The sequence below is a fragment of the Aspergillus caelatus genome (genome assembly GCF_009193585.1).
Source record: "Aspergillus caelatus strain CBS 763.97 unplaced genomic scaffold BDV27scaffold_105, whole genome shotgun sequence".
Classification (NCBI taxonomy): Eukaryota; Fungi; Ascomycota; class Eurotiomycetes; order Eurotiales; family Aspergillaceae; genus Aspergillus; species Aspergillus caelatus.
In genome coordinates, this window is record NW_022475368.1 from 11815 (window position 1) to 34738 (window position 22924).

At 47.4% G+C, this 22924-nt stretch overlaps 9 protein-coding genes and 1 non-coding gene across 10 annotated transcripts; 6 read left to right on the forward strand and 4 right to left on the reverse strand.

Annotated features, from left to right (window-relative positions):
- Positions 1–452: 452 nt before the first annotated feature.
- Positions 453–2297, forward strand: BDV27DRAFT_165238 (cytochrome P450; the record flags this gene model as incomplete). Its single annotated transcript, XM_032073872.1, has 5 exons — positions 453–582; positions 653–1426; positions 1554–1859; positions 1917–2086; positions 2141–2297. The coding sequence occupies exons 1-5, from the start codon at positions 490–492 to the stop codon at positions 2295–2297; spliced, it is 1500 nt and encodes a 499-aa protein (XP_031926839.1). The 5' UTR covers positions 453–489.
- A 295-nt stretch (positions 2298–2592) lies between these two features.
- On the forward strand, positions 2593–2666 carry BDV27DRAFT_t123. The gene has a single exon. It is a non-coding gene; the product is annotated as a tRNA-Ile (tRNA).
- Positions 2667–3959: 1293 nt separating this feature from the next.
- Positions 3960–4674, forward strand: BDV27DRAFT_129446 (uncharacterized protein). Its single transcript, XM_032067196.1, has one exon. It carries the CDS (start codon positions 4007–4009, stop codon positions 4484–4486), a length of 480 nt encoding a protein of 159 aa, XP_031926840.1. The 5' UTR covers positions 3960–4006; the 3' UTR covers positions 4487–4674.
- Positions 4675–4676: 2 nt separating this feature from the next.
- Positions 4677–7292, reverse strand: BDV27DRAFT_3680 (glycoside hydrolase superfamily). The gene is made up of 3 exons (XM_032076449.1): positions 6973–7292; positions 6454–6926; positions 4677–6392 (listed from the first exon to the last, which is right to left on the reverse strand). The coding sequence occupies exons 1-3, from the start codon at positions 7025–7027 to the stop codon at positions 4794–4796; spliced, it is 2127 nt and encodes a 708-aa protein (XP_031926841.1). The 5' UTR covers positions 7028–7292; the 3' UTR covers positions 4677–4793.
- Positions 7293–7960: 668 nt separating this feature from the next.
- Positions 7961–9233, reverse strand: BDV27DRAFT_129448 (protein transporter TIM23). Its single transcript, XM_032067197.1, has 2 exons — positions 8525–9233; positions 7961–8469 (listed from the first exon to the last, which is right to left on the reverse strand). The coding sequence occupies exons 1-2, from the start codon at positions 9113–9115 to the stop codon at positions 8446–8448; spliced, it is 615 nt and encodes a 204-aa protein (XP_031926842.1). The 5' UTR covers positions 9116–9233; the 3' UTR covers positions 7961–8445.
- Positions 9234–14967, forward strand: BDV27DRAFT_129449 (THADA/TRM732 family protein). Its single transcript, XM_032067198.1, has 10 exons — positions 9234–9649; positions 9702–10651; positions 10706–11696; positions 11750–11986; positions 12032–12260; positions 12317–12627; positions 12688–13208; positions 13263–13403; positions 13456–14081; positions 14135–14967. The coding sequence occupies exons 1-10, from the start codon at positions 9495–9497 to the stop codon at positions 14960–14962; spliced, it is 4989 nt and encodes a 1662-aa protein (XP_031926843.1). The 5' UTR covers positions 9234–9494; the 3' UTR covers positions 14963–14967.
- A 361-nt stretch (positions 14968–15328) lies between these two features.
- BDV27DRAFT_158464 (uncharacterized protein) lies at positions 15329–16159 on the forward strand (the record flags this gene model as incomplete). The annotated part of the gene is made up of 1 exon (XM_032072688.1): positions 15329–16159. The coding sequence occupies one exon, from the start codon at positions 15329–15331 to the stop codon at positions 16157–16159; it is 831 nt and encodes a 276-aa protein (XP_031926844.1).
- Positions 16160–16609: 450 nt separating this feature from the next.
- On the forward strand, positions 16610–17711 carry BDV27DRAFT_3710 (uncharacterized protein). Its single transcript, XM_032076460.1, has 2 exons — positions 16610–17539; positions 17604–17711. The coding sequence occupies exon 1, from the start codon at positions 16690–16692 to the stop codon at positions 17512–17514; it is 825 nt and encodes a 274-aa protein (XP_031926845.1). The 5' UTR covers positions 16610–16689; the 3' UTR covers positions 17515–17539; positions 17604–17711.
- A 132-nt stretch (positions 17712–17843) lies between these two features.
- Positions 17844–19389, reverse strand: BDV27DRAFT_158466 (uncharacterized protein; the record flags this gene model as incomplete). Its single annotated transcript, XM_032072689.1, has 3 exons — positions 17844–18364; positions 18439–18759; positions 18810–19389. The coding sequence occupies 3 exons, from the start codon at positions 19387–19389 to the stop codon at positions 17844–17846; spliced, it is 1422 nt and encodes a 473-aa protein (XP_031926846.1).
- An 896-nt stretch (positions 19390–20285) lies between these two features.
- BDV27DRAFT_129453 (alpha/beta hydrolase) lies at positions 20286–21630 on the reverse strand. Its single transcript, XM_032067199.1, has 2 exons — positions 20981–21630; positions 20286–20894 (listed from the first exon to the last, which is right to left on the reverse strand). The coding sequence occupies exons 1-2, from the start codon at positions 21440–21442 to the stop codon at positions 20559–20561; spliced, it is 798 nt and encodes a 265-aa protein (XP_031926847.1). The 5' UTR covers positions 21443–21630; the 3' UTR covers positions 20286–20558.
- Between the last annotated feature and the right edge of the window lie 1294 nt (positions 21631–22924).

The following is a 22924-nucleotide window of genomic DNA, read 5'->3' on the forward strand; positions in this document are numbered from 1 at the left end:
TGATATTTAAATCATTGTATCATTCTTAGATCACGGTCGATGTTCTCATCATTGTAAGATGTACATTGTCTCAGTCCTTTCCTTGAAAGTCTGCCTGCCCGGAAATTATCTCTAAGGTAACAGTTGACAGGCATGGCCTGTCCTAACCTACATGGGTTACGACTTCGTACAAGGTTGTCAATACTATGTAATGCTGCCAAGGGTTAGTTGCTTCTCGCGCATGGATCTACTATGCCAATCACTACCTTTTCATCCATAGCAGTACTCTTCGAGAAGGGCGAGATCTTTTCGGGTCCGCTTGGATTAATCACGGCGTTCGGGGGAATGCATTAGTTCAGGTTCAGAAGCTTGCCCACAACTATAGTGTGTGGAGGAGATATAAGGGAGCAAGCATGTCGCCTTCGCTGAGAGGGGCTAGAGATCCCTTCAACAACTTACAAAATCTTTCATTCAAGCAAACAGACATAAGTAGCGAATTCAATCAGCATAATGACTATGGCTCTTGCAGCTGAGTACTTTTTAAACACTTTAAGCCAGCCATATGGCAGCAGCTTTTGGGTGGCAGCCGCTGCATCCTTGGTAGTACGTCTATCCTACAGCAATGTGCATCATTTCTCTTGCATCCTGAGTCACAGAGTTGACGGTTAATAAGCTTATATGCTACGTGGTATACGATACTATTTATAACTTATTCCGTTCTCCATTGGCATCATTCCCTGGACCAAGGCTCTGGGCCGTGTCCAATATCCCTCGCCAGATAAGCATATTGGGAGGCCATAGCCATTTGAAAATGTTGGCCCTTCATCATCACTACGGCTCTGTTGTGCGAGTTGGCCCCAATGAGCTCTCATTCAACAGCCCCCAAGGCTTTCGAGACATCTACGGCCTCCGTCGTGGACAGCCGCAGTTTCAAAAGGATCCTAAGTTGTATGGGTCGCCGTTGAGCGGAATTAGTAACAGCATTGGCGGGTATATCGATAGCGAATCACACTCTAGGCACAGACGATTGCTGTCCCATGCCTTCTCTGAGCGGAGTCTACGTGAACAGGAAGGGATAGTCGTATCTTATGTTGATCTTTTTATCCAGCGGCTACGAGAGAGAACTAATGTTAATAAAATTCATATAGCAGAAGAAGACCTCAGAAGCTGGTTCAATTTCACCACCTTCGATATTATCGGTGATCTTATGTTCGCAGAGACCTTCGATTGTCTCAAGGACAGTCAACTGCATCCGTGGATCGCTCTCATGTTCAACAACGTGAAGGGTGTCGCGTTTCTTGGAGTGTTGAACGAATATGCACTGTATAGGAAGATACAAGGGGCTCTCTTACCAAAATCTCTGAAACGGAAAATGCTGGAAAATCACAAGCTTTGTGCCCAGAAAGCAGACCGCCGGCTTCAGAAAGGAGCCTCTCGCCCTGACTTCGTGTCCGCCATTCTAAAACATGGGCTCAGTGACGATAAGGAAGAGTTCATCGAGAACCAGCCTCTCATGAGCAGAGCGGAGATCCACGCAAACTCAATCTTGTAAGTACATATGACCATTTCTATAGCTCTCTTTCGTGGCGGCTAACGCAGACAGTATTACCATCGCAGGGAGCGAAACGACGGCGTCGCTGCTATCTGGATGTCTCTTCTACCTCTGCAAACATAAGGACATTATGGACCGACTCAGTAAGGAGATCCGTACCACATTTTCTAAAGATGAGGAAATCACGTCACCCAAATGTTTCCACCTTAGCTACCTCAACGCAGTCCTTAAAGAATCCCTCCGTCTGTATCCACCAGTGGCGGCAAGCCTTCCACGACTAGTCCCTGAAGGCGGGTGTACAATTGAAGGCCACTTTGTTCCAGAAAACGTATATTCAAATTCTATTTGATGCTTCTTGCTCGTCCCAAAAACTAACATCGTACAGGTAACCGTTTCCACCCACCATTACGCATCATACCATACTAGAGCAAACTTCACGTTCCCCGAGCAATTCATTCCCGAGCGATGGCTGGGGACTGACGATAGGTTCGACTCTGACAGAAAGGATGTGGTGCAGCCTTTTAGTTTGGGCCCCAGAGATTGCCTGGGCAAAAAGTTCGTTCTCATACTCTCTGTATTTTGTTCTCGATCCGCTAACATCTGGCAAAGCTTGGCACACATGGAGATGCGTTTGATGTTGTCCAAATTGCTGTTCAATTTCGACATAGTCCTCACTGCGGAGAGTGAGAATTGGGATAGGCAGAGGATTTTTATTATTTGGGATAAACCAGCACTGATGGTTAGATTGACTGACAGGTTTGCCTGATTGCCAGGGTACAGGAGATATATATTTTTTACCCAAGAACATGAAGATGGGATATGGCGGGCTTTGAGTAGGCAGTGACGTAGAAGATGTATCTTTTATGTCTTTGCTAATAGCTACCGTCGCTTTAAAATCCTAGTGAATTACACTGAATATTCGAAAAGACATTTGGTGTAGGTGAAGGCATTATTATTCGATACATACCGTGCCTCGACCAACTATGGCGCGTCTGGGAAAGGCTTTTATCCAAAAAATCTTGGTTAATATTAATAATTAGAAAAGCAATCCTTCAACAATTGGTCCCATAACTCAGTCGGTTAGAGTGCTGAGCTAATAACTCAGAAGTCGAGAGTTCGAGCCTCTCTGGGACCATTACTTTTTTTGCACTTCAATTTTTGCTCCCATATCCTGATATCATTTCTGCATTCTCAAGAGATATATGATTATTCCTGCTGGAATTTATTCATGCCCATTCCCCTTCTTTTATTTGTCCTTTCTGATAGTTATGGGTATAACTTCCATTCAGCGGTGGTGTGAATAGTCTTTATCCGCTTCTCCACAGAACCCACATCCACCCACAATCCCACAGTCTGCTCTGTATTGCGTACTATATATATCCTATGGGGTGCCAAGGGACTGTGAGATCTGTTAACTAGATATAATTGAGAGACACAGCTCAATCCAGCAAAAGCTTTTCTCCTGGCTTCATCCACACGAACCCCGTAGTTCCCAGTAACGGCATTGTAGTTCAAGTTTAAAGTAAGAGTATCTAGTAGGACTCCTCTCCGTAGAGATCTCGGTATGTAATCATATACCCACTTTAAACTTCCAAACCTTAGCACTCTAGGCAACGTTTAGCGGAGCCGGGTGAACCTTACTTTGCCATACATACACATGCCCGATTATCCCGAGAACTCGGCCCGGGTTTTTGTACTTCGTGGTTGAACCCCCAAGGATGTTAGGTGACGGGTCAAACAATAGATCCAAGATAAAACCAGGAACGAACCAATAATAGATATATGAAACTGCAGAAATCGTTTAGTAAGCGGCTCTACTGAAGTTATAACTTATCCACAAGCGGAATTTTACATAGGGTGTATCGGCAATGCTACCTCGATCTCCGAGCACACCCACGAATCTTCGGAGAAAGACACAGCCCTGCACTATTTCTGCTGCCCATCACTGGATACCCCTGGTTCCACATGTCTTACATTGAAGTTATATCTTCCATCTGTAGCCGATGTGACCTAGTCAACTATAGTAGTATCATGCTAGCTGGTATCAGGGCCGCGTCAGCCATGGCTATTCTTGTCTAAAGCCAAGAAAAACCAGTGAAGAGCTGTGAGTCCGATCTGTATGTTTTATTGGCCGCTATACAATAGTGAGCTAGTAGATTGACTCGCTTCAAGCATATCCGTGCTTGACATACTCTACTAGTCGCCACAATCTCGAAGGAATGGGGCTTGAAGGACACTAGCTTGAGATACTCTTAGATTAGAAACAATTCAGGAACAAACTTCTAGCGATAGTGGCTTAGAAGCGGGGCCCAAGGGAGCTGGGTTCCATGGATTTTTGATCTTAGGCCCTTATACCTTTTATAAAGCCCACAGAGACCCTCTCTAACCCCAGTAGCATTACAGAAGCAACCTTACACACTCCTCTACCAGAACATCCATCCATCCAGAACCCAATACACATTCCCTAAGTTTACAATGTCCGTTACATCAACCGCAACCACCACCGCCGCCTCCGCGACCTCAACCTGCCACCAAAAACTCTACGAGATCCCCGTGAAAGATGCCGCCTGCGCAATGCCGATGCAGGGCAACAACTCTGCAATCATGAGCAGCTGCTGCTTGTCCGCTTCCGTTGTCTCCTATAGCGACTGCGACTACTACTGTCTGGCTCAGGGCCAGAACGTCGGCGACCTGGCAGAATGTCTCATCAAAGCATCCGAACCCGGAGAGGTGTGGTGCAACACTAACGCTAACGCGACCGCCACCGGCAGCGTTCCTACAACTGGCGCTGGCACTATCGTCGCTACTGCCTCTGCTACTGACTCGACTGCAAGTGGGACGAAGGGTACTACTGGTGCGACCTCGACTTCTACCACCAATGCTGCTGCGGCCAAGAAGTCGATTGGGGTGCTTGCGCTCTTGCTGTTTGGATCTACTGCTGGGCTGTTGATTTAGACATATCTCTGGGTTGATTTGGAGGGATTAGAGTCCTTGGATAGGGGGGTGGCGAGTCAGCTCGGCTTTGACTGTGGTCCTGTGGTTTGGAACTTGGCGAAAGCCTTCGTGGGCTTTTAGTGCTATCGTTTTGTTTGTTCTTCGTGATTGCTGTTTTCATTGTAAGATTACTCAGTGGAAGAGTGTATATCTTGAATTCTGCTAGAGCATTATATAATTGCTGTTCTGTATATAAGAACCTTCGGTATTATATTGTAAAGTATGCCCATGCCACAAAACCCATGAAAACAGATCTTATGAGACCCCTTCACTCAACACTCCCTCGTAGAACAACCTCTTTCATCATCCCCTTGAAACCTTCCCCTATGCGGGCTAGAGGGGCTTCGATTCCAATTGGAGCCCAAACTTGGCTTTCGCCATTGATCCCTAGACGCGCAAGAAACTCCAGACTTGTAGATCCTGCACCCGAATCGGAGACTCTGAGCAGAGTTCGATTGCCCTTTCCAATTAATTGCACTTGGGTCCACGTATTAAGAGGAAGACTGTAGTTGAGTGAGTATGGGTTGCCACCGCTTATCAGAGTTATATTGCTAATCGACCCGTTTCCGCTTAGAAGGGCCGAGTCGGGTCCGGCAAAGAGGGTACCTGGGGTTTGTGACGTGGGGTTCACCCAGAATGATAACGTGTAGTCTCTCCCTTTGCTCCCTAATGGGGTGTTCACATAACAGCCGTTGGAAAGTACGAGAGTGGAGTTTTGGACGTGGCATCCTTGTATGCTTCCATCATAGCCGTTCCCAGAATGGTCACCGACAGTCTCGCTGTTCTTGTCGAATTTATAATGTAGTATGGTATCAGTGTGACTCTGTACACGACGATCTAAGTTTTGCCCAGGGATTGCAGCGTGGATCTTGTCAAATACTGCATCATATTCCTCCTCTAGAATGCTTCCGCCCCATTGTTTGTCGGCCAAGGCTGGAAGCGTATCCCTCCACGAATAATATGTTTCAAGGACCGTGGTAGAATTTGGACCATAATCGTTCCATAGAGCCGCAACGTGACCGAGGATGCGAGGGTCATTCCGAGGAGGATTGTTGGTGGTATTTTTGGTGTCGAAGATATTGGGAGCATAAGCCCCGCCGGCGGGATTCCCATAGAACACACGAGTCTTGTTCAGCGTGGATGGGTAGCTACCGGACCATTTGCCTACAATGTAGAACGCATCGTCCGAATTGAGCACATTATATCCATTCTTGATGTAGTCGAAGTAAGGATTATCCTCGAAGAACTCCCAATGCTGGATGGAGACGTCCGTGGACACATTGGCACCCTGCGATGGGATGAAGGTGCCCCAGATTCTCATGTCCTTGCCCGATTCTTTGAAGATATAGTCCCGCATCGTATTAACAAAAGATGTATAATCTGCCACTAGATCTTTGTCATATTCGTCTGCACCTATGTGAACGGTTTTGCTGTGGAACCAGGGCAAGAAGGTCTTCCAAATGGCCTTCATAGTAGGAATAGTATTTGGGTGAGTAATGTTGAGCATGCTGAGATCGTCAAGGGCTAGCTCAGGCCGCCACTGGGTGATGACCAGCGCATGACCTGGAGCTTCAATTTCAGGGATAATAGTGACACCACGTCGGGCACACTGTTGTTGGACGGTATCGAATTGTTCCTTGGTATACGATTCATTGGCGCGCTTATTGAGCCCAGCTACCGCAGGATCCTCCGACCATAGGCGGAATGCTGCGTACAGATCCATCGACTGCTGAGCAGAATACCGATCTACGTTGTTGTAGAGATTGTCGCTCAAATGCACGTGAAATGCATTCTGTTTGAAAAAGGATAGGAATGCGCACATTTCGACCAGAAATTCAGGGGGGTAAAAGTGGCGCCCAGCATCCAACTGAGGAAGAGTTAAAGTATGTAACGACGCAATGGAGTAGTTCAGCAAGCGAGTCACATACCATGATACCTCTATTAGCCCACCCAGGCGCATCCACTGCAGATCCTTGAGGAAGGGCGTCGCCGCTGACGGCCGCCGCCTGAATCAATGACCGCGATCCCCACCAAGCACCTAGTGGACTGGCTCCAGCTATTTTCACACCATTCTCGTTTATTGTTAGGGTGTATGCTTCTGAGGTATATCTCCCGGCAGCATCATGGAATCCGGTGTCATTGGTAAGCGTGAAGAAGATTGAATTCGCCGCGGCCGTCCTGCTAGACGTGAGCGGTATATCAATCCCTACTGTGGACTGGAGGTCCTTCTGGAAAGTCTCGGCGAATTGTTGCAACGTAGGTGGGATTTGGGTTGCACCATCATTATCTACAATATCGGCATAGCGCGCATCAACCACAATACTGGTGAGTCGAGCCAGGGAATAGATACCGTTCGTTCCATTGAACGGTATAGTTGGGATAGCGACGAATCGGCTGTACCCTGCAGTTTGTGAGACGTTGTCACGATATAGATTCGTAGCTCGTACCTCCTATAGAAAGGGAAAGGAAAAGACCTATATTAACAAGTTGACCCCAAAACATAATGACGGAAAATACAAATATGACTTTGGAGTGGAGAGATTGATCAAGAGAAGTCTAAGAGACACCTCCATGACTTTCTTCGCTATTTAAGGCCCGGTTTCCAAATTTTGGTAGCATCCAAGCTATGTAACGTGGTGCACTGTTGCTATCAACACTTCGCTTGGATATATCGGCAAAAGGTTACAACTAATCAACAGTAGTCACCCTAGACCTGTCCTAGTGATCTTCGCGTGGAGTGACGTTCCATAGCAGAGGAGAGGTGGGGTTCAGTCTCATGTCTAGTATAAATGGGCGATTTTTACTAGTAGAGAATAGGAAATAACCGGGCTTTGCTGGACCTTATCTTATTCGTATGCCGGGAGATTATTGTCTGACAGACAACAAACAAACCGTGATTTTTCGTTAGAGATCCGGAGACTGCTATCAGTTCACTCCTTCCTAGAGTGGAGGCATCTTGATAATACTGGGCTCAAACGCTTATCTCAATGATTGAGGAGCTTGGACTCTGCAACCCCGCACGGCACGAACAAGGGTAATGTTTGATAAATTGAGCTCACTGGTTGATCCATCCAGATCGGGCGAAATCCGACGATAGTCGTGCAGATCAGTATCAGACTCCGCATGGCTTGGAATTAGCAATGTCACCCTTATGTAACCTGGGGGTTGTGTTTGGTTTCTCCGCTATCAGTAGTGTGACAGTGGTCACGATTCCAAGTAATCAGCTTCGGGACATAACAAGTATTGGAAAGCGAGCAATATGCATCGCAATATCACCGAGTGTATCTCCCACCAATGGGTATCTAATCGACCGAAATGCAGAGACTTGATACCCCATGCTGCTTGAATGTACAGTGGTCACCTGACCGCAGGGTGTAAAGCGGCACATGACATACTCCGCCTGTGCAGCACTCAAGAACACCCGGATCTCTCGTTTTTTAATCAAACTGCACCAGAAGGCCAGGGAAGACGCGCAAAACAGAGATTGTCTGTTGCAGTACTAGCATCAAAGTTGGCGATTGCTCCGGAGGTGAATGATTTCGTTTTGGCATCGAGTCTTTCATTGTGAGCTCCTAAGGAATTAAGATCACTAGACAGGACGAAATAAAACCTGCATTTCGCCATCAAGAACCCATAAACGCAGGGGACCGCTATATGTACAGGAAAATTTAGACCCATTACCATGCCGGTCCCAACCATGGATAATGCATATGCTTCGAGCGCCGGAGGGAAGAGATTCGAGGAATAACAAGAAAAATCGTTCTAATACAGCGTGGACCAAAAGTAAATTAAAAAAAAAACAACACCCTCCCGCTTTGCTGAAACAAACCCTTAATGGACAATCATTTCGGACAACTGTTGGCGAATGGAGGTCGACTCGGTTCGAGTGCTAGAATACAACGAAACGGAACGAGCGGCATCTACAGAAGGGTCTTGCGCATAAGCTATAATCGAGTTAGCGAAACTTCCAACCTTAGGGAACGAACGGATTCCACATACAGCCCAGCCTCCTGCAATAGAAGCCACAATACCGCCAGAGATCATCATGGGCTTAAGACCCCTGGTGCTCTTGAAGACCATACCACTTAGGGCACCCGCAACGATACTGTTGGCAGAGTCATGTTTTCCTCGCGCATATCCGATTCCCGAGTTAAAGCCGTTATATACCATGGCCACCACACCGGCGGAGTTTCCGAGGAAAGGACCTCTCCTTGTGATAGCGTTCAGGACACCGTTAAGGCGAATCTTGGGGGGTGCCGTTGCAGGCACCTTCTTCATGCCTTCAGCAAGACCCCATGCGCCTCCAATGGTCAAACCAGCAAGGTACGTTGTTCCGGCTCCATAACACAGATCATCGGACCATCCACGAGATGGCAAAAGTGATTGCGAGCCAGGTGTTTGATCAAGGGCAGAGTCTTCGAGGGTGATATAATCGAGGGTATCCTGGTTCAGGCCAGCCAAGGGGTGGAGCGAGGTAGGATCAGGGATGGCGACCTCCGAGAGGAACGACGTAGCATCTTGCGCGGTGGAAGGGTCGAATTCGGGGCCCTTGGACTGTTTGCGGCCGCTGAGTGAGTCCCAGAAAGACATTTTGAAAGAGAAAAGTTTTATTAAAATGAATACAATTAAGAAGGTAATAAAACAGGAGAGGAAATGAACAACGGTTGGTATGCCACTCTGGCGCTGCTGGTCTCCGTCGCGAGTCTGGAAATTCGAAGGAACCAGAACAAAAACTTCAACCCCGTGACGGGCCGAGTCACGAGTAATCACGGGCAGTTCTCCGGTGTCGGGAAAAGCTTTGACCGACGCTAACCGCTTTAGGTGGACCCGCCTCGAAAATCCACGAAAAGTGATTCCCCAGCGCGGGGGCGGGCATTTGAATATCAAATCTTTTTTTTTAAGAAATTAAAATAAAATCCTTGCTCTCCGGATTTTCCATTACTCGGGGCTTAACGGACCCGGTAACGCTATGGATCTTCAAGCAGGGTCTAGCGGCCCGGGTGACGCCGGGTATCAAAAAATGGAGGCGATATCGCAAGATATACAACTCCTTCCGGAAGCCACCCTCAAGGAAATTAGCAAAGGATTGTTGGTAAACTATATTCTGTCATGTGAAGATATCGAGTAAGACTGTACTGTTCATTTGTGCCTGCCACAATCTAACTTATTGAAAAAGCAAAGTGAACCGAGTATGGCAGAGCCTATTGAAGACGTTTTCGACGGCTTCAACATCTAACACCCATACCACGGCTTCATGCAATACGTTAAGCGCGTTTCTTGACGCCGCGCTTACTTCAAAATGTGAAGGAACAAGAAAATTGGCTTGTTCCAACGAGACTTGGTCTGCCGTTTTTGAAGTTTACATGGCTCGCTATAAGGATTCAAATCCAAAGGGGATGAGGCAAATCCTGGAGTGTCTGGTCAGCCTCTTTAATAAAAACCCTCAAGGAACTGACAAAGATGTTATCCGATCCAAGATTACTGAGACAACCGTCCCTAGCATTATCCTGGGCGAGCCTCGCTCGCGACTTAAGGCCTCTTTCGTTTCTTTGGAGACTCTACTACGGAAGGGCTCAATCTCTCCCATTGAGCTTATCTCAATGGTGGAGAGTTGGCTTCTGGAGAATCGTGAAAGATGGATCTCACTCCTTCAGGAGGATTGCAAAGCTCTGTCCATAGATATCACTCGCTTCCTCGGAAGTGCCCCAAGCCCGGAGTCGAAACAAATTGTGGCCGAGATCCTTCTTTTGAGATTATTAACACAAGCAAAAACTGCAGAGCTTGCTGCATCATCAGGGGATTTAATGGCTGCATTCTTCCAGAAAGTGAAAAGTTCTGGCACGTCCGAGCCGTCATCTCAAGAGATCTCTCAGAAATTATCGTCGATTTGGGTGACTCCAGTGAAGCACCTTGCGCTGCAGAACCTGGGCAACCTAGAGCTGATGTCTAATTACACACTCCAACCTTTGTTTAAACTTGACCCTATAGGCTTTAGAGCATTCTTAGACAAGCTACACCTGAAGAACTTACTCGCAGGCGATATGAGTGAAGCGCCTTTACCCGAGCTGACGCTTCTTTTCGCATCGCTGCAGATGGCAAAGAAGGTTGGCCTAGTCCACGAGGAGAGTAAGTGGAGAAGGTGTTTTGATCTTTCTGATGTTAATCTTACCATGCTTCTAGACTACATTCCCAAACAGGGGTCTTCAACCAATGACGCCCAGAATGCGCTAGTTCTCAAGAGTGAAATGATTGGCCAGTTCTTATTCCATAGAGAACATAGTATTAGGATGGCAGCGCTTTCACTTCTGATCACGGCACCTGCGACAACAAAGCCCGTTTCCTCAGCCACGATAAGAGCTATATTGAAAGGCCTGCCGTCCATGCACTCTGAATCTGCAGACCCATATGCTAGAGGAGAAATCCTGAGTCTGATACGCAAACTGATCCCTCGCCTCAAAGGTGGTATCCTGAGCGAGCATGAAAGCTTGGCGGAGACAAACGTCTCACATAGCAGAAAGCACCCGCCAAAGTTTGCCCGTGATGATTCTGAAACACAAAAGTGCTTGAGAGAATACCTGGAGCTACTGAAAGACGATCTGCGACCCACAGCCTCTTACCCGCGTCATATCATGGCATTGAAAACATTGATCCATCTACTTGAGTCTGGCCTCGACGCCCGTTACGCTGGTCATATCGCTGCCAAACAGGCAGGAAATGTGACAAAGTGGCGACTCAACATGGATATATTTGAGCCGAGCCTGCTCAGATTGCTGGTAGACCTTTTACTGGATCCATATGAGGAAGTGCGGGCTACATCCCTCACTTTGCTTAATTTGTTTCCTCAAGACGTCTTGTTAAGTGGCTATGTGCAATCTGGAAGCAACAGGAAGCATGAGAAGCCGCAGCTCGTGGACGCCTTGAATAGAGCAGAGCAATTAGCAAGTAACACTAGTAGAGCTGACCACGCGGATACTGTCGCTCGCTTGTATCACATCTTCTTTACAGCAGCAGACGACAATAGCTCGAAGGTGGCGGATAGTTGGTGGGAAACAAAACAAGGAGTTGTCGATACTCTCCTGAAGAAACTGGAAGAAAAGCTATCCCTTGCAGGTGGTCTATTCAACTCTTCTATGCGTGATGCGCCTCTACACGGTTACGTCTCTGCTCTTAGGTAATACTGCATATCGAGTATAGCCAACGCGCTGAAGCTGAATTATTCTTTAGATATATTGTCCTGACTCCTGACTTTCATGTCTTGATTTCGAACGCACAGACAGGTTACGAGGCCTGGCGAGCTGTACACTCGAGGATAGTGGCTGTTTGTGACAAGATTTGGGTTGAAGTGAAACCTGTGCTCTGCATTGATTCTCCGGAAGGCCACACCGATGAACCCATTGACGATCTAGCCGTTGGCCCCAAGGATATCCTTTCGTATTCTTGGCGTGCACTCCGGGAGTCGAGGTAATTTCTGATCTCCACATTCATCTTTCCCGCTGACAATTTCAGTCTTCTGCTTTACGCAACACTCTCCAATAGGACGTATGGCCCGAAAGGAGAATTAGGTTTGACGAAGGGTGACTTTGAGACAATAGGAGTCGCAAGTTTCACTCAGCTGGCCGAGCTTCGCCATAGGGGTGCATTCTCGACGGTGTCTCAAACATTTGCCACCTGTTGTTTGCGTTGTGGACAGTCGAGTGATCCTGAGATTGCAAGCCTACCTCATAAATGGTATCAGGTGAGTATTTCAGACGACAGAGTTTCGATGAGTAGAATGCTTATTCGTCGATATAGGAAGCTAGAAAGATTATCTTCGAGACAGCATCAAAGCTTACGCGTCGTTCCGCTGGGCTTCCTGCACTGGCCACTGGAATTCTTTCATCTAACCCAGGAGGGCAGCTCTTCCAAGAGGTCATCAAAGAGCTTCTCGAGATATCTCACCTCCCAGTACAACAGGATGACGATAACCAGGAGATGGAGTTACCTCAAGTCCATGCTCTGAACTGCCTGAAGGAAATCTTCACCAATACCAAGGTTGCCGCTCATACGGAGCCGTTTATTATGCCCGCTTTGAACCTGTCAGCTGAGCAGCTAGGGTCGCCAGTGTGAGTGATACCACGCATTTTGGTCAAATTACGAGCGTTAGAAGGCTAACTTCTTTTTAGTTGGAACCTAAGAAATTCTGGATTGATGCTCTTCCGAGCTTTACTAACGCGCATGTGCCGCAGGGGTACTGGCCTAGGGTTCGGCGGTAGCTCCGGATCGGAACCCGGCGGTAGAATTTCTTTCCAGAAATATCCGGGTCTTATTCAGTTGCTATCTGACCTTCTGTCATCTTCGAATGCGAGAAATAACGCAGAACAAGGGGACCATGCAATGGTCACTGAGCGAGTCTTCCCAGCTTTGGAACTCATTGCGGAGAAAGTCCCGAATGTTTATGATACAGACGACGCGATGCTGCTAGAACTAGTCCGGGAGCAGCTCAATAGTCCGGTGTGGGGCATCAGAGAACACGCAGCTCGTGTTTATGCATCTTTACTGAATCGCCCTGATATTCTGAAAGATATCCAAGCACTACTTGATATTGATCGGGATTCGAAGTCTCAGGACTATCTCCATGGAAAGGCACTGTCTATCAAGTATGCTCTGCGCAGGTTCGGAGCTGCGTCGCTCTCATTCTGGAATGGTAAGTAATACTTGCATACCATTTAGTGAATCATATTTGTTGACATGACTACAGAACATATCCACGAAGTATCTGCGGCCTTGCGACAGATCTTTGCCTCATTGTTCCCAATTGCCGAATCTCCATTCGTTGCTAACACCTTGTTGGAGATCCTGGGCGAATCGATGGAGAAGAGCTTCGAGTCAGGCACGGAAGGTAATTCGAGCTCCCCTCGAACACTTGCATCTGTGGCTAATCAAAGACACAGAAAAAATGTTGATGACTATCTGCTACACATACGACTCGTATGGATTCCAAGATATCCTAGAGTATCTTTTTGATTCTTCGAACCCGAATTACAATTCATTGAGCACAACTCGCGCTTCTTCTATGCTCCGGAGATCTCTTTCGTGGGTTGGAGTATTGCAAATGTTTGTGACCGGTGAATTGGATGAGCTGGCGCCATTCGTCAAGACCGTTTCGAAGTTCGATCCCAATGCCGGTGTATGGCTGCTGCAGCGGATCCAGGGCACAATTGGAGCCAACGACAAATACCGAAAGACCTTACTGCAACTGTACCCTTCTATCATCCTGGGCGAATACCCTGAAGATGTGAAGGGCTCGGCTATCTCGTCCCTGGCATCTATCTTGGAAGATCTACTTGACTTCCACCATGATAAATTCAAGGACGTGGACTTACCATGGGAGGAATTAGACCAACATATCAATTCCAGCCCGAACGGCGAGGTACGGAACAGAGACCGATCCGACGCCGAGATCCGTCTCCAAGGATGTCTTCTGGCATCCAAGGCTATTTCCAAACAAGGTCAGATCTCCGAGACGGACATTCGCAGATGGGCCACGAAGCTCCGATTCGCCATGGAAGAAGAAACAGTAAGTGGTGTTTTCCAATTTACTCGCTCAAGTTAGTTACTAACCAAGGCCAGGAATTTACCACTCGTGATGCTGCAGTGACCTCACTAACAGCATTTGCACGTGTGTTGCGGAGCAAGGGCAAAGCCCCGCTTGTGGATAAGGTGTACTTGGAGATCTACCTTATCTTATATGACATGCTAAGCGACGATGACGAAGAGCTGCGTGATATGGCTGCCGGAACAACCTCCTGGGTCCTGTCATATTCCTCTGTGGCCCCCTCCAAGGCCGTTGCCTTGTCTCCCTTGAACGCTGGCCAGCTCCTTGCCGACTTCATGGTCGATAACTACCCCGAGTCTCAACTCCTGTCCACCAAAGCGATCCACTATATCACCGGACAGGAACCGAAACTCAGCGGCTCTGTCGAATCAACAAAGCTTGCCACGGTAGAGGCACAACTTGCCGAACTGAGAAAGGAGAGCACGATCTTGTTCGAAGAAGAGAGACAGAACCTGTTTGTTGAGGAAATCCGCGAAGTCGATATCTGGTCCCGTAGACTTCTGGGACTGAGAGAAGCTGCCTTTAACGAGCGTGTAGTCAAGGAGACCTCGAAATGGGTCTCTGACGGCCTATCATATGTGGTCGATATTATGGCGAACGAGTCCGGAAAGGATGGACTAATTGGCTGGGCCTCAAAGCCTGAAACGTTCACCCTGGGCGTGAGGCTGATTAGCCTCGCGGCCGTGCTGGTGTCAGATGAGTTTGCAGCTTCTGGGTACCTGTATGAAGACCGGGGTGCCCTCAAGGAGAAGCTGCAGAGACTACTTGGCAATGGGGAAACGGCAGTGCTACATGATAACTGGGTTGTGAGAGTTCAGGATGCATTGGGTATTGAGGGCTAGGATAGATAAAAAGTTAGACATGTTTAATACCAATTGTTTGTTCCTTTTATGTGATTTCACCTAGTACTTTCGTAGAGACTGATCCAAAACATGAGATGTTGCACGTTAATTCACTAGAAGGAGGTCGCCGAGCACAACCCGGTCTGATTTTCACCATCACAACAACAGTATTTCCAAATCCAATATCCATCCTCACCTCTCCAAAGTCCAACCCGAACCACAATCACAATCCCAGTCTCTAAATCCAACCCCCATCCATACCAAAAGCAACCAACCAGTTAAACCAATAAACAAACCCTCACAAAAGAACCCCCCAATCAAACTAACAACCCAGCCAAAACAGACACGCTCAAAAAGAAAAACAAAATGAACAACAACATCATAATAGCCATAATAGTGCTAATCCTGCTCGGAATAACCGGAATCGTATACCTCTACTCCATGCGGTGGCGATCCCAAGCAAGAGCACAGCTCTTCATTGCGCGTGCAAAGACACGGAAGAGACGTATATCGGAATCTCAAGCCCAGCTTCAGGCTCAGGCTCAGGCTCAGGTTCAAGCTACCACCCCGATTCAAGTCACTGTTGTGCGTGGTCGTTCCCGTGCTCCTCCTTCACGGCGTCCTTCGCCGCGGCCTCCTGGGGCTGGGCCTTCTGAGTCTCAGTGTCCGCCTATGTCTCTGCCTCCACGGGTGGCATCGATGATGTCGAGACAGGGGAAGAGGGGGAGGAGTAGACCAAATGAATGGCAGGATAATCGGCCGGGGTCTGGATCGGGGGGACCGAGGGATCAGTCTCGGATGTCGAATAAACAAAAGAGGAAACAGAAAGAGCAACAACAGACAGGGCAGACTGCGGACGATAATAATGCGGCGGGCTTTGGTAGTGGTGGTGGAAATCAGCCGGCACAGCAGGATGTGGACGATGAGTGGGGTTCAGGCCCGTCCCAGCAGGAAAATACGCAATACACGGGGCCGCAGGATGAACAATCGCAGCCTGCGCCAAATGATAATGAGTGGAGAGCTAGCAATGAGGCTGTTGCGAGGAGTCCTGGAGGACCTACATCTCCTGATCCTGAGTGGCCTACTACGGGGGATGATGGAGGACAACAGGAAGTGACGCAGGGTGCATGGCATGCTCATGATGCGATGGAACAGAGGACTGAGCAGCAGCAGATGGATACTGTAGTTGACTGGTGAACCTGTATTGCTTTGCTTGTACTCTTAGCTATTGATGGAGTGTACGTTTAAGAGGAATAGACCTGTTTTGACTATTCGATGATGGGAAGAGTGCTGCGAGGGAAATACCCCCAAATAGGGTGAATGTCGTTACAGAGCGCTGTATGATTTCTATGGAAAAGGGGCTATCGCAACTATGAACATCTTGAAAAGTGCTAAGCATTATTCGCACTACGACCAACCGGCTCCCTTTGGATCCTCACAGATTGCCTTTCAGAAACCTATAATTCCAGACCAGTTACTGACAATGACTGATCCTGACTGTGGCGTGCGGCGGAGAATGGAATTAAGCTCCTTATCTCCGTCGTCTTGTGGCCGTATGAATCAACTAACCCGCACATCTATGAGTACACTGGTAAGATGAGAGTCTATAAATATAATGGTGCCCCTACATGTTGGCAGAGGCACTCTGAATTATCAAAATCTCCTTTAAGCCTCCCTGCTTCAATTGCATTGTATTTAAACAGCTCATTCTTACTAGCTGATATACAATGACCAGAGTTTGGTTTATCACTGGATGCTCTCGTGGCCTCGGCCTCGCCATAGCTGAAGCTGCGCTCAACGCTGGAGATTCTGTCATCGCAACTGCCCGAAGGCCAGAGCAACTCGCAGGTCTGGCAGAAAAATATGGCGGCGAAAGAGTCTTTGTCCTAGCTCTAGACGTCAGCGACAACGACCAAGTGATCAAGGCTGTGAAGGCTGGACATGACAGGTTTGGCCGAATTGACATCGTCGTCAATAACGCAGGGTACGCCAACTCAGTCGCTATCGAGGATATAGATATCGATGACTTCCGGGCCCAAGTAGATGCGAATCTCTTCGGGGTTGTGTACGTTTCGAAGGCGGTCATACCCATCCTTCGTCAGCAAAAGTCCGGCCACATATTCCAGATTTCCTCGGTTGGTGGACGACTCGGCGTGCCGGGTCTCTCAGCATACCAATGTGCAAAATGGGCAGTTGGAGGTTTCTCGACCGTGCTTGCGCGAGAGGTGGCACCGTTCGGCATCAATGTCACCGTGGTGGAGCCTGGTGGCATGAAGACTGACTGGGCTGGCTCGTCAATGCAAATTCCCCCAGTGAGCGAACCGTACAAGAGTACCGTGGGCTATATGGCCGATATGCGCCGGGAAAATTTAGGAAATGAACCATCCATACCAAGAAAGGTCGCAAACATTATTCTTAGGTTGTCGAATGAAGAGGAACCTCCGCTACGACTTTTGATTGGCCCTGATGCGGTTGAACATGCCGCAAAGGCGGCTGAGGTTCTCGCAACATCCGACGCAAAGTGGCGTACGTTGAGTGTTTCTTCAACTTAGCGCAGTCTTCCCAAGCTGCTTCTCGGTAAGAGCTTCGCTATCTGATTTTGAGACTTGAAAGGTTTGCATAACTGACACGGCTATCATAGAGAGCATTGCCATCATTGCAAAACAGGTCAATTTTGGTGTAAGAAGGATGGCTGAAAGCAATAGGGAACATATACAGTCCCGTGATTTCTGACCGAAAGGATCGTGGTCTGTATGCAGTTAACTAGAAGATGTGAACTTTCTTCTAATGTGAACCCAGCTTTTGGGGAGGTACACCTAAGATTATCGAGCGCTTTTGGTTCAGTCCTTTGTTATAGGCCATTATTGAGATCAAACAGTGGTTAAGTCTCAAAGTCGCACGACCAACAATCCGATATAATATCCCCATGATTTCGCATTAGACTTTGTATTGCCACACTTGAGGCCTGTAATCCACCAATCGTAGCATCAAGCGAAACAAGGGCTTTCAGGATGGTGTCGATATGTTTTTTCCAGTTCAAGTCAGTATAGAGACTTAAGGGTCTGTCTTCTACTGTGCCCACATCACAAGGCGCATATAATTGCATACTAAGTATATTCTCGACTGCCTTTTGGAAGGTAGCCGCTACTAGCGTAGGGGTGATATGGTAGGAGAGTACCGAAGCCTCAGCACTAACGCCGTTCTGGAGGTTGAAGATCTCCTCGAAAGGAAGCGAGAGCACGCGCTCTGCTGCCCGTGTTACTAATAAAGCAGCCTCCTCGGTGTATGTTTGTAGTCTTGAAAAGACACTGTGAGTGCAAGGTGGGTTTAGCCCCTTCATAGTAGGGTCCAGACTTTCCATGAGAACAAAGACACCGAGGTTCCAGAACATTGCAATGGAGACTGTCCCATATTGGTTAGAATGGCGATTAAGTTGAACATATCGAAGGGGAGCCATGGCCATATGCGTGACGTACCAGAAGACAATCTTGAGCGCATGGAAAGATATCCAAGATTTCCTATACAGAGGTCCAAGGAAGAGCCAAACACATCCTTGAATTTACCAACTGCCGTGACCGTCGAGGTAATATCCGCAGATAGGTTTGGAAATGATCCAATGTCATTCTTGATCGGGCTAGAGAGGGATCCTTTTATTGAAACTATTTGTTTCCAGACACGGAAAGCCTCCGCGGCTGCTGCGCGACATATACCGGGGACACTATCATCAAAGTCTTGATTGAAGCTCCGATGAAAAAGAGAAGGCGACATTGGCTCGCATCCGGAAGAGGTCGCTTGACCTAAGAGATACTTAGTAAAATAGTTGGCGTTCAAGATACGAACCAGTTACCTTTGTCATTACCTGAAACGTCAGAAAGCTTGCATACGTGATCTGCTGTGAGTGCTGCCCCTATATCACGGACATGGCCACACCATCGCACTACGCTCAAGCTAGCGTCCATGACAGGACCATATATAGAATGCGGCCCCAGGTTCGTACAGTATTGCTCAACAAGCCCAGTCAGGCAATTCATCTTCTGCAACCCCACCTCAAGAAATTCATGGGCTACAACAGTCTCGCCGCTCGCCTTCGCTGGAATTGAAATACCATCGAACATTAATATCGCATATATAACTCTGAAGGATTGAACAGAAAGCGCACTATTGATAAGCGATCGTGCTTGAAACCAACTGTCATAGAAAGCGTCCATCGATAAATCGCGGGGCGTGTCTCTGCCAACAGTACTGCTATGGTTGTTTGTCAAATGAACACCAGTGGTAGAATTGATAGGCGAGAGCCACTGAAGTGAGAATGCTCTGAGCACTGCTTTCAAAACAGCATCTGACTTTCTTCGAGCAGAGACAGTCAGTCTGTTGCCATAAAGGTCGCTGAAATGGTCTAGAAAACGAATAGCCCCCAATATTGTCATTCTGTAGCTAGCATCCTGCGTTATAGATACGTTTTCTTTTGAAATAGGATCTAATTGCACAGGCTTTTGGTCCTGCGGGCTTCCACAGTCACCATCTTCTAATTGGTAGCAATGTCGAGATTTGTATAGATTGCATTCATAGCCTATAAACCTGGACGCGCAACCCGTAACGATCGTATCATGGATGCGGGCCAGGCATTGATCAAGAATGGTTGCGTTCAATTTAGAATTAAGCAGATGGAGGGGGCTGCTAGGCGAGCTGCCGATGTTAAGACGTGTATTATACAGAACTGGACGCTGTACTGCGTCCGAGCGATGCGTCAAAAGAGAAGTGGCAATCCCATCATCATGTCGTGCTAGTGTTGCGTTATCCGCAAGTATGTCGGGGAAGTCCGTGCTGTGTAGAAAAGGTGTGGAATTGTCATCAAGGCAATGGTTAAGATCAATGTTAAGCCAAGACGTCAGAAGAATGTCCTGATCTGCTATAGAGTGCACTTGCGATTGGCTGTCATGGATTGCATCAACCGCGTTTTCTAAGGTGGGAGTTGAGAAGTCGCATTCCCCAGAAAAAGTAGCCCTTGGTGCATGACGCCTTCGGCTCCTTCGCGTTATTACTCGTGAGTGAGATTTAGCAAAATCAAATGTGCAAGGCGATCCTATGCGCTTGCAGTTAGTGCATACTGGATGAAGCTCCCCATCTTTGTCAGGTGGCAAGCAGCAGCGCCGTTTCGACCGTCGGCATGCGTCGCAACTTGAATACTGGCGCCTTGTGGGTGCGGTGGAAGGTGGCATCTGCACCAATGATCTAGTACTTGTAATATTGACCTGTTGATTTATCGCTAAAAGAGCAAGGATATTGATATTGCAGCAGCAGGTTGGGTATAGAACAAAGTAAGGTTAGATTTGACTTCGGAACAAACCGGGCACCGTACCAGTCAGGTGACATGCCCTATCGCCAATTCTTATACATCAATATGTTGTAAAGATCTGCAACGGCTTCTTCATTGTATTGTAAATTTCTCAGGAATTCTAGAAAGAGAGTTATACGGAAGTGTTATCAGTTTGACACCCATTGAAAATCAGGTTCGCCCACTTCCCGGGCTCACAGATGTCAAGTTGTTGCAAGCCAATCTATATAGTACCCAACGTTTCATGTGTTCTATCATCCGTTATATTTTCTCTCCAGCAGCACGACGAATACAGTCCACGACAAAAGTCGGATTGCTCAAAAACGGTGAGTGTCCCTCTTGGCATCTTTCAACGTGGAAAACACCATCGCCCTGTGCAATCATTCTCTCTTGATAAGATAGCGCTAGGGCCTTGTCATTCTCGCAGACGATGTATGTACTAGGAATCTCGCGGTAGGCCGTGTAAGTCACAGGTACAGTGAGAGGGCCTGTTGGAAATGAGCCCAGGAGCTCCACTGCCTCATCCACATCTTTGGGATCACAGCGATTGTAAAAAACATCTCGAATGACCTCCTTGTCTAAAAGCATAGCTCCATCCTAGTAAGATAACTCCAGTAATCAGCACCTATATCCAAAGAAAAGGGCACGTCTTAATCAAATTGTATAGGAGCCATCCACCATACCTCTGTAAACCGCATGCCCCCGTACTTTGCCTGTAGCTCCTGGCGTTGCCGCTCCAGCTCCTCTTCCTCAGGGGTCTGGGGCTGGATCTGACCAACATGAGTCTGACCCTCAGGCAGCGCCATAGCACACATGTAGATCAGGCGCACAACACCGCCCTTTAAACCTTGCTTCTCGCGCGCTTCCTTGCCCAACCCTTTCACAGCCTCAGACATGGCAACGCCACCAAACGAGTGCGCGACCGCAATGACATCATTGCCATTGTCAAGGCTCTTCATGATAACCTCACGGACGGCTTGGGCATCTTGATCCCAGCTGGCATGGGGAGGGCTTGAGTTAACAGACGGTAATGCCACACCGACAGCTTCGTAGTTGACCTTTGCCAGTCCGTTGATGAGGTATTTGTAATGTTTCGGGCAATGCCATGAGCCCGGCACAATTATGACAGTAGGATTGTTGAACATCTTGGTATCTTTTTAAACAAAGGGGGAAATATAGGGCTTGCAATGATTGGGTGAGTAAAAAATTGAGAATCTGGGTGACTCGAAAGGGCGACGAGGAGAGATAAATAGTTCGAGGGCAATACCATCGGATCCGCAGTCCAGTGTAATGTTACAGCGGAGCCGACGATGAACATCGGAACCGATAGGCACTTCCACCTTTGAAACTTGGCATTTTGGCTTCAGACCACCCTGCAGAAAAAGCGATAATATGTATAGATGGATGTACGTAATTTTACGAGAAATTCATCGAAGCATTGGGTCGTACTCGCTGATCATTTGGCTGAATTGTCTTGTATAGAGTGCAAGGTGTTGCTCCAAGACGACCCACTCGGGACATCGGACAGTTCTACACAAATTACAACAAGTTTACCGAGTATATTGAGTAGACACTTGTGTTTCCAAGTATGCCTATTCAATTGTATTTCATTTTTCTTAAGCAAGGACTGATAAAACTTCACCACTGCGGAATAGTATAGGTCGTTACTATGCGTATTGCTGCAAGCATGTATCAATGTGGTACTGTAGAAGATAAATATATCAATCTTGAGTGAATCTTTCTTATTAGAGACGAAATTTCTTTGCATTCCAAATAAAATATGTATAAAGCAATTATGAAACTCATTAACTATACCAACGTTAACCTGAAACCAGGAAGTTGTTTCTTGTCGCGAAAGGCATATCTCGGATATTCTCATTCGGGACGAGTCTTCTGGTGACTTAGAAGTATGCCCTAGCTGGAATCTACACAGAACATCACTAGTCGAGCAACAGGGTGTCATCCCATTCAATCCCTCTTCATCTATATTCGTTCTTCGAGTGATACGCAAGTACTAATAGACTGGCTGGATACAGTGACTCCTTATCAAGCTGGAAATTGCGGCATTACGTTACATTTAAAGAGCTATATAGGGGCATATGCCGTCCTTATATCCAACAACATATAAGTAATAAGATAATATAGACTTAGACCAACGATGACATTCTCTTTAAGACTGATGCAGTTGATTGTAAAAAGAGAGACCTCAGTATACCCTGATCAGCCCTACAATTTAGGTCCACACCAACTATACCCACCAGTCTGGAAGCAGTTATTACCCTTCAAGACTAGCATGGATCCTAATTTATACTTGGGACTTGAAGAACTTAAGTGTCACCAGTAACAAGTCATTGAGCTGATTATGCCGGTTTTATCAAAGCGGACCGCTTGACGGTGAAGTTCCTTGTTCTTCAGTTAGTATGACTTGGTTAGATTTCAAACTAACAGCATCGTCCTACATCGACCTGGTCATCGACCGACCATCGTAATCAGCTCCTTGAGGGGTACATTAAGCTTAATGAACTGAACACGGGCTACAGAACGTAACGCAGCCCAGGCAATTCGAAGAGCAACCTGCTAGTGAACATGTATATGCCATCAGTCTGGTCGTTTTAAGTATATTCATT